The 10055-nt window shown below is 39.1% G+C and overlaps 4 protein-coding genes across 5 annotated transcripts in view; all 4 read left to right on the top strand.

The window, feature by feature from the left end:
• Positions 1–2575: 2575 nt before the first annotated feature.
• Positions 2576–4280, top strand: LOC106335799 (F-box protein At4g22390-like). Its single transcript, XM_013774415.1, has 3 exons — positions 2576–3791; positions 3868–3949; positions 4074–4280. Exons 1-2 carry the CDS (start codon positions 2635–2637, stop codon positions 3908–3910), a joined length of 1200 nt encoding a protein of 399 aa, XP_013629869.1. The 5' UTR covers positions 2576–2634; the 3' UTR covers positions 3911–3949; positions 4074–4280.
• A 209-nt stretch (positions 4281–4489) lies between these two features.
• Positions 4490–6411, top strand: LOC106335800 (F-box protein At4g22390-like). Of its 2 annotated transcripts, none has more exons than XR_001268772.1 (3): positions 4490–5745; positions 5917–6087; positions 6197–6411. XR_001268772.1 is itself a non-coding variant. In XM_013774416.1 (3 exons), exons 1-2 carry the CDS (start codon positions 4589–4591, stop codon positions 5957–5959), a joined length of 1200 nt encoding a protein of 399 aa, XP_013629870.1. In that variant the 5' UTR covers positions 4491–4588; the 3' UTR covers positions 5960–5999; positions 6197–6411. The 2 variants fall into 2 exon arrangements, 1 of the variants encoding a protein (XP_013629870.1); XM_013774416.1 differs by having other exon boundaries at positions 4491–5745; positions 5917–5999.
• A 534-nt stretch (positions 6412–6945) lies between these two features.
• Positions 6946–9133, top strand: LOC106331493 (COBRA-like protein 4). Its single transcript, XM_013769868.1, has 6 exons — positions 6946–7119; positions 7202–7281; positions 7363–7819; positions 8116–8263; positions 8343–8620; positions 8695–9133. The coding sequence occupies exons 1-6, from the start codon at positions 7074–7076 to the stop codon at positions 8979–8981; spliced, it is 1296 nt and encodes a 431-aa protein (XP_013625322.1). The 5' UTR covers positions 6946–7073; the 3' UTR covers positions 8982–9133.
• A 706-nt stretch (positions 9134–9839) lies between these two features.
• The window catches only part of LOC106334441 (solute carrier family 25 member 44-like), a 2185-nt gene continuing 1969 nt past the window's right edge, over positions 9840–10055 (top strand). The window contains exon 1 of the mRNA XM_013772722.1: positions 9840–10036. The gene's annotated coding sequence lies outside the window, so the exon portion shown is untranslated. The remainder of the gene's footprint in view (positions 10037–10055) is intronic.

Here is a 10055-nt window from a genome sequence, read left to right on the forward strand (position 1 = left end):
TGGTAAAGTAAACCCGACAGATATTAACTATGAGTGGTTCAAGGCTTAAAAATGCCACCAACTCAAACACAGTGAATTTTTCGCAAACACTCTCGATAAGTCTGTCTGGTCTAGTCAGGATTAGAATAAGTATGGCTTTTTCTTAGATTCTATCGAGTCTGCATTTAGTATGCATATGTCTAGAGTCATTTCTATTCATGTGGGGGATTGTTGGTCCTATCTATTAAGCACAATGGCTTTAATAAAAATTGGTAAAGATGAAAAGAAATAGACCTGCAGGTGTTAACTAAAGAAGCCTTTAATGACTTTAATGAAGAAGTTTAGAGACATCTCACATCGGTTACATGAGAAGAAAACGGGCAGTATATATAAGTGTACACACTTACACTAGATTAAACGGCTCAGATGAAGAGAGAGCTCCCCACGCGCGCGCCGCCGCCGCCGTCCGGCCGGCTCGACTCGGCGTGGGTGTGGGTTGGGCTTGGGCTTGGGTCTTGGGTCTTGGATCTTGGGTCTTGGGTCTTGGTGGAGGGCATCCGGCCCAATAAGACTATTTTTTTTTGACCAAGTTAAGCCAAACGTTTTGTCATTTATTTTGAGAAAAAACAGCATGCAATTTTATTTAAAACGACAAGTAGTTTGTCTAGAAAATAAAAATGTCATGCAGTTTATCCTCTCGAAAGTTTTAAACGAGATAAGTTTACAGGTAACCCTACACGTGAGTGTTTGTATCTTGTTTCTCTTTGTGTGAGATTTTCATTCTTAACCTGGATACATTATCGGAAATCTTAGCAAGTGGAACTTGAGTCAACATCGTTAGGGTAACGTTTACGATTCACAATATATGAAAATTTCTCACTATTTCAAGTGTTTGGAGTTTGAACAGTGTAGGTGCATTCACAATATATGAATTTTTTACTGTTTCAAGTGTTTTGGAGTTTGAACCGTGTAGGTACAAATCCTGATTTTTTGTTTTTTTTTTTTTCAGGTGCAGGGCGTAGGTGGAAAGGAAATGGCTTGAAGCAGCTTTCATCAAATCCATATTAGGTCTTAGTACCAATTAGCTTAACTAAGTAAATTTCGTAAGAGAAGAAGACGGTGTGCTTAGGTAACTTCTTTTGAGTATGGCATGTTGCAATGTAACGCAATTTGGTTTCCACTGCTCGCATTGTCATCAAAAATCTAAATAGCCAAACAGGGCAGTACGTTGTACTAGTTGCATATATTAAATCTAAGGTCAGAATGAAAATTGCAGGATGATTCAAAGAAGTCCAAAATTATTTATGAAGAAAGTGGTATTATTAAATTAACATTTAGACAAGATTTAAAAGAGGAAATAATTGCTTAGGGGTTAAAAGATGATGCATTTTTCTAAGTTTTCATTGGGCCGAGCCCACAAGGCCCATGAAGAAGACAATTACACAAATGTCCCTCTACGGATCAAAATATCTTAGTCCCGCATGTTGTCAAACCCTAGATCTTCTTTTCACTTACACTGAGACTGAGAGTAGCTTCCAGAGAAAACAATGGCGATGCCGATGGATATCGTTAACGATGTATTCTTTGAGATTTTAGGATTGCAAATGGTAAATTGTATCAATTTTCTTAAACCATCTTGTGTTACACTCTCAGGAGGGATGATTTTCTGTCCAAGGGATTCAAACTCAAGTTATAAGAAAAGCAGGGGAACTTCAATGCCCAACACTTTATAAAGGTAACTAATGAGTGTTTGTATTCTTCTTTCTCTTAGTTTGAGATCTCCATTCTTAACCTGCGTACATTATTGGATATCTTAGTAAGTGGAACTTGAGTCAACATCATTAGGGTAATGGTTACGATTCACAATATATGAAAAAAATCTCACTATTTCAAGTGGTTTGGAGTTTGAAACGTGTATGTGCATTCACAATATATGAAAAATCTGTCTGTTTCAAGTGTTTTGGAGTTTGAAACGTGTATGTGCAAATCTTGACTTTTTGTTTGAATTTCAGGTGCAGGGGCGTAATCGGGAGAAGAAAAACTTTTATTAAATCCTAATCCTATATTAGATCTTAGTATTTAATCTATGTAGAAGGTATATTCACTAAGAGAAGACTGTGTGCTACGCTGTAGTTGGTTGAATTTATAAAATCCAAGAATCTAGTAAAATTAAAATCTGGCTGCAAATAGTTACTGAATATTATTTGACTAGCTACACAATGATAGATGAAGAAAATCGCCGATAAAAAAAAACACGTAAGAAACGAGCTACCAGAGTTGTGCAGGACAATGTTTCGAATGTTAGGTATCAGCACAAATTCAAGCTAACGAGGGAACAGAGAAAGGCACTCATGCATCGTCATCGTCATCGTCATCGTCACATGATTGACGGTCCTTTTGAAGCCGCCACTCGGTTCATTTGACAGATTTCGTTCCACCGTTGGATCTTTTGATTCTACTTAGCCTTGACCTCATTTTGTCCATTAGATTGTGTTGAGACATAAAGCTAAATACAATTTTTTCTTGGGCCGAGCCCACGAGGCTTAAAAAGAGAAAGGTTACACAATTACACAAATGTCCTTTCTCGAAACAAATATCTGAATCCTGGAGAAACCCTAGAGCTGCTCACTCGAGAGTAGCTTCCCAGAGAAAACAATGGCGAATATGCCGATGGATATCGTTAACGACGTGTTCCTCCGTCTCCCTGCTACTACGCTAGTCCGATGCCGCCTCCTCTCGAAGCCTTGCCTCTCTCTGATCGACAGTCCCGACTTCGTCGCGTCTCATCTCAAACGCACGCTAGAAACCGAAGAGCACCTCATGATCCTGCTGCTATCCCATCGCCTTCTACGTACGATGTACCTCGACGCACCGGATAAACTCTCCGACGTCGATCATCCTCTGCAAACCGGTGGTTTCACGGAGGTTTTCGGTTCGGTTAACGGTTTGATCGGTTTAACAAACTCTCCTGTTGATTTAGCGATTTTCAATCCATCGACTCGCAAAATCCACCGCTTACCGATTGAGCCTATCGATTTCTCGGAACAGTTCATCACACGCGAGAATGTGTTTTACGGATTAGGTTACGATTCCGTGAGCGATGATTACAAAGTTGTGAGGATGATTCAGTCCAAGTACAAAGGCGATGGAGTCGAGGAAAGCTTTGGTTACGCTCTCGAAATCAAGGTTTTCAGTTTGAAGAGTAACAGCTGGAAGAGAATCCATCTTCTATTTGAGGTTCAGATTCTCTTCATCTACTTTTATTACGATCTGCTGTATCGCCGTGGGAATGGTGTTCTCGCTAGCAACAGTCTCCACTGGATTTTGCCTCGAACTGGTGGACATACTGCGTTCAACACGATAATCAGATTTGATCTCGCTTCTGATGATCTTGGAGTGCTTAGCTTCCCAAACGATCTTTACTTGGAAGATGATATGGATATTGGTGTGCTGGATGGCTGCCTTTGCTTGATGTGTTACAGCGAGTCTAGCCATGTGGGTGTTTGGATTTTGAGGGAATATGAAGGAGAATGGAGTAAGTTCATTACGGTGCCGAAACCTGAGACTGTGGTGTCGTTTGAATCTGTGAGGCCTATGATCTATTCCAAGGACAGGAGCAAAATTTTGCTGGAGATAAACAATGGGAAGCTAATGTGGTTTGATTTGGAGAGTAAGGGTTTTGAAACGCTTGGAATAAAGGGCTGTGAGGGTCCGTGTAATGCTGAAATCGTCGTGAGTAGCCTTGTTTTGGGATGTAAAGGTGATCCTCGCAGAGCTCAAGAGAAGAAGATGATGCTGAAGGGTAACAAAAGGTTGTATGCAAGTCTTTTTAAGATTTTGAGGATTGCTAATGGTAACTTGCTTAAACATCTTATGTTAAAATCTCAGGGGAGATGGTTTCCTGTCCAAGGGATTCAAGCTCAAGTTCTGAGCAATGCAGAGGAACTTCAAAGCCCAAACCTTTATCAAGGTAAGTGTAATGAATCTAACATTTACAATTCACAACACTGTATATAAGATATCTTACTATATTTCAAGTGTTTAGGAGTTTGAACTGTGTAGTTGCAGAAATTGACTTTTGGTTTGATTTTCAGGTTCATGGCGTAGGCGGGAGAGGAAATGGCTTAAAGGCAACTTCATCAAATTCGTATTAGGTTTTAATACTAATTAGCTTAACCTATGTAGAAGGTATATTCGGTCCTAAGAGAAGACACTGTGCTTAGGTAACTTCTATTGAGTATGGCATGTTGCAATATAACGCTGTAGTTGGCTGCATATATTAAAAATCTAGTAAAATTAAATCTGGCTGCAAATAGTTACTGAAGAATATTTGATTAGATAGACGAGAATATGAAGAAAATCGTTGATAAACAAAAACATAAGAAACTAGCTACCAGAGTTGATTCAAGAAGTCAACAGAGGATTGACTGGCAATCAGTTTTTTTTTTTTGATCAAATTTGTCCGTGAGATTGCGTTGTGACTTGAAAAGATTAATACATTTTTTCTTACGAGATTTATTGGGCCGAGCATACGAGGCCCACAAATGTACTTGGAAACAAATATCTAAATCACAACAGTGACACTGAGAGTAGCTTCCGAGAGAAAACAATGGCGAATCTCCCAATGGATATCGTCAACGATGTATTCCTTCGTCTCCCTGCTACTACACTGGTCCGATGCCGCCTCCTCTCCAAGCTTTGCTTCTCTCTTATCGACAGTTCCGACTTCGTTGCCTCGCATCTCAAACGCACGCTCGAAACCGAAGAGCACCTCATGATCCTGCTACGATCGCCTCGCCTTCTACGTACGGTGTACCTCGACGCACCGGATAAACTCTCAGACGTCGACCATCCTCTGCAAACCGGTGGTTTCACGGAGGTTTTCGGTTCGGTTAACGGTTTGATCGGTTTAACAAACTCTCCGGTTGATTTAGCGATTTTCAATCCGTCGACTCGCAAAATCCACCGGTTACCGATTGAGCCTATCGATTTCTCGGAACGGTTGATCGCTCGCGAGAATGTGTTTTACGGATTAGGTTACGATTCGGTGAGCGATGATTACAAAGTTGTGAGGATGGTTCAGTCTACGCATAAAGGCGATGGAGTCGTCGAAAGCTTTGGTCGCGCTTTCGAAATCAAAGTTTTCAGCTTGAAAAGTAATAAATGGAAGAGAATCCTTCTTCTCTTTGAGGTTCAGATTCTTTTCATAAAATTATATTACCGTTTGCTTTACCGCCGCGGAAATGGTGTTCTTGCTAGCAACAGTCTTCACTGGATTCTACCTCGAAGTCGAGGATATATAGCCTACAACACCGTAATCAGATTTGATCTCGCCTCTGACGATCTTGGAATCCTCAGGTACCCACTGGAGCTTCTCCATGAAGATGATATGGACATAGGTGTGTTAGATGGCTGCCTTTGCTTGATGTGTTACAGCGAGTCTAGCCATGTGGGTGTTTGGATTTTGAGGGAGTATGAAAGGAAATGGTCTAAGTTCATTACTGTGCCGAAACCTGAGACTGTGGTTTCCTTTGAATTTGTGAGACCTATGATCTACTCCAAGGACAGGAGCAAGATTTTGCTGGAGATAAACAATGGGAAGCTGATGTGGTTTGATTTGGAGAGTAAGGGATTTGAAACGCTTGGAATAAAGGGTTGTGAGGGTCCGTGTAATGCTGAAATCGTCGTGAGTAGCCTTGTTTTGGGATGTAAAGGTGATCCTCGCAGAGCTCAAGAGAAGAAGATGATGCTGGAGGGTAACAAAAGGTTGGTATGCATGTCTTTTTTAAGTGATTTCTTACTCGTTTTGATTTCCTGTTTATAAAATTTTAGATATGACAAGACAGTAAGGGAGTCTGAGTCTTGGGTATCTTCATTCTTTGAGATTTTAGGATTACAAATGATAACTTGCTTAAACATCTTTTATTACAATCTTAGGGGGGATGGTTTTCTGTCCAAGGGATTCAAGCTGAAGTTATGAGCAAAGCAGAGGAACTTTCAAAGCCCAAACCTTTACCAAGGTAATTGTAATGAATCTAATGGTCGTGAGTGTTTCCCTCAAGTTGGTACTCCTCCTTCTCTATATGGAACTTGAGTCAACATCATAGGGTAACATTTACAATTCACAACACTGTATATAAGATATCTTACTATATTTCAAGTGTTTAGGAGTTTGAACTGTGTAGTTGCAGAAATTGACTTTTGGTTTGATTTTCAGGTTCATGGCGTAGGCGGGAGAGGAAATGGCTTAAAGGCAACTTCATCAAATTCGTATTAGGTCTTAGTACTAATTAGCTTTAACCTCTGTAGAAGGTATATTTCTTAAGAGAAGACAGTGTGCTTAGGTAACTTCTTTTGAGTATTGCATGTTGCAATATAACGCTGTAGTTGGCTGCTGCATATATAAAATCTATGAATCTGGTAAAATTAAAATCAGGCTGCAAATACTTACTGAAGAATATTTGATTAGATATTCAATTGATATAAAGAAAATTGTCGATAAACAAAACACATAAGAAACTACCTACCCACCCGGAAACAAAATCCATATTGAATAATGTCGAGAGCAACCTTCTCCACTCGTAGGCTCTGTGAAGCAGATGCAAAGATATATGATCTGATTTAAGGACGTGAAAAAAGCATTTATGAAGTTGTGATATAATTAAAAACATCTAGAGAACGTTTTAAAAGAGGAAATGATTGCTTAAGAAGGTAGCAAGGTAAGTTGGGAGATATGTTTGTGTCAGAAGTTGACTTATGGCTAGTCTTTTTGTCTTCAACCCCAAGTAACCTTCTCAATTCTAATCTTTGGATCATTAGGGTTTCCGTTTCTTAAAACTAAAAAAAGACAGTTGAGATGTTGTGTTCGGACAATAACACGTCATTTTTCTGTTGCTGGTTTACTATCATTCACCATAAACATTGCTTTAAGTCAAGGGAAAGAAGGAAAGAATAAATTTAGAGAATGCAACAACAAGTAGGTAGAAAATAATCTTTGAAAAAGCGTCTGTTTAAATCCTGTAGAAGAAGAAACTGACGTTAAAGAACCATATCTGCAATCAACTTCCTTCCATCTTTCAGAAATTTACAGAAAGATGAGGCTCTGCTTCTGCTTCTTCTTAATGATCATCTTCAGCGCATGTGCGTTCTAAATACTCAATTCTACCAGCTATCTGTAAAACCACAACTTCTTTTTCTAATTCTGTTTTTTTTTCCTCTGCAGCTGCTTATGATCCATTGGATCCTAATGGGAACATTACAATCAAATGGGACATCATGTCATGGACAGCAGATGGCTATGTGGTAAGAATCCTCTTCCCCAACTTATGCCTGTGTGTTTGAAACTCACACAAACTCTCACCATCTCATTATATCTACTTGCAGGCTACGGTAACTATGAACAACTTCCAAATCTACCGGCACATACAATCCCCAGGTTGGACACTAGGCTGGGCATGGGCAAAGAAAGAAGTGATCTGGTCAATGGTTGGCGCACAAGCAACAGAACAAGGAGACTGTTCCAAGTTCAAGGGCAATGTACCTCACTGCTGTAAGAAAACCCCAACCGTCGTTGATCTCTTGCCAGGTGTCCCTTACAATCAACAGATCTCAAACTGCTGCAAAGGCGGTGTGGTTGGAGCTTGGGGTCAAGATCCTTCATCCGCTGTGTCGCAGTTTCAGGTTAGCGTTGGTTTGGCTGGAACCACGAACAAGACTGTCAAGCTCCCTAAGAACTTCACGTTGCTTGGTCCTGGACCTGGTTACACTTGCGGTCCTGCTAAGATCGTGCCGTCTACTGTTTTTCTCACTACCGACAAAAGGAGGAAAACACAAGCTTTGAGTAAGTTATAACTTATACTTCCTCTTTTTCAAAATAATTTATGTTTTAGAGTTTTCACAGTGTTTGATCAAACATATTAAATTTCAACTATAAATGCAATCATTTTTTTGTAATAATTTATTCCCATAATTTTAAATCGATAAGAATTCAGTAAATACAATTAATTTTTTAAAAAGTTTACAATTACTAATCAAAAAAAAATTTTAAAACAATTTCTTTTTAAAACATGTATTTTTTTGGAAGACGAATACACATCATTGATCTCTAAACAACATTTCATACATGTGAATCTGCAGTGACATGGAATGTGACCTGCACATACTCACAGTTTCTAGCGAGAAAGCATCCAAGTTGTTGCGTCTCCTTCTCATCTTTCTACAACGACACCATAACTCCTTGCCCTTCTTGTGCTTGTGGCTGCGAGAACAAAAGGAGCTGCGTCAAGTGAGCAAAAAAAAAGAAAAAAAACACAATCACTTAAAATCGCTGTCATAAAACTTTATTAATCATTTTACTATTGCAGGGCTGATTCTAAGATTCTAACCAAGAAAGGACTCAACACACCGAGAAAAGACAACGCTCCGTTGCTACAATGCACACACCACATGTGCCCGATTAGAGTCCACTGGCACGTTAAAACTAACTACAAAGACTATTGGCGCGTGAAGATAGCTATCACAAACTTTAACTACCGGATGAATCATACGCTATGGACTCTAGCAGTTCAGCACCCGAATCTCAACAACGTGACTCAAGTTTTCAGTTTTGATTACAAATCAGTTGCTCCTTATGGATCCATAAGTAAGTCTATCTCTCACTACAAAGATTCAACCTTTGAAGCCAAAGACTGAAGTTTTCTTATATCTATTATGCAGATGATACAGGAATGTTCTTTGGAACGAAGTTTTACAATGATCTTTTGATGGAAGCTGGACCTTCAGGGAATGTGCAATCAGAGGTGTTGCTACAGAAAGATCAAAAGACTTTCACTTTCAAGCAAGGTTGGGCTTTTCCGAGGAAAGTTTACTTTAATGGCGATGAGTGTATGTTGCCTCCACCAGATTCGTACCCTTTTCTACCAAACTCTGCACGAGGAAGCTTGGCTTCTCTCTCGACGCTATCACTCACTATTCTTGTTCTTGTGCTCATCTCCGTCGGGTGATTTGATGTGATCCTTGTTGGGTTTCAGAAACAGGACCAGAAAATGTTTTTGTATGAGACAATGTTTTTAGATGTGTGTAAACTTAATCACTGCCATTGATGTAATGGTTCTGTTCTTGTTGATCGAGATTCAAAGAATTGTCGCTTTTGTTATTACTCGTGTGAAAGTGAAACGTTGACTGAGAACGAAGGGTATAATAGTCAAAACACGTTTTCGATTGGGCCGAGTAAGCGCATTCTACTATCAGCCCAATTTGCCCGGCTTAGTTTATATTCGCACGTGTATGTTTTTCGTTGGTCCGAAAGGGCGACAGGTCAAGAACGGCGTTTTGTTTGGGAGACGCTTTTTCTAGAAGATATTTTCTCCATACGTGGTCCAAAAGTACATTAAAAGCTCTCCTATAAAAGTCCCAGTCTATTGTTTTTAATTTATTTAATCTTTGATCTAGCATTTGTTTATTCTACAAATTTTTTTTTAGAAAATTTATTCTACAAAATTTCAATGTTAAGGAAAACCATTTAAAAGATAATGTCATAATAATAACTACAGTATATATTATTAGTCCACTGACTGAAGAAAGTTTTATTTACAGGTGATTGTTCTGTTTATTATAAATCATTTAACACCAGTTAGTATCAACGTTTTATACATGGCCGTGTGAAAGTTATAGATATTTTTTATATAGAAAATCATACAAAAATATGCTTACATACCGTAAAGATCAAACGGAATGAGTATAAAAAAAACATAGTTTTATTTGCTGAATTGTAAAATAAAAAAAAAATATTTATATTTTTGTGGTCAACAAAACATATATATACACACACTTGTGAGATAGAAAACTGCGAGCAAGTCCCATGCGGTATGGCCATTTTTGACTGGGAATCTAATGAAAAGTTAGCGGCTGACCAAACGCTGAAGCCCGGTTAAAAAGCGCGTCTGAACAATTCTCCTGAGGAATCCCAAATCGTTGTTGAATTTGCCTCCAAGTAATCTGCAATTAGAATTTCATTTTCTCCGTATGTCTCCCCTGAGTCGTAGGGAGATCAGTTAATTCCCCCCCCCCCCCCCCCC

The sequence above is a fragment of the Brassica oleracea genome, chromosome C3, assembly GCF_000695525.1.
Source record: "Brassica oleracea var. oleracea cultivar TO1000 chromosome C3, BOL, whole genome shotgun sequence".
In the NCBI taxonomy this organism is placed as follows: Eukaryota; Viridiplantae; Streptophyta; class Magnoliopsida; order Brassicales; family Brassicaceae; genus Brassica; species Brassica oleracea.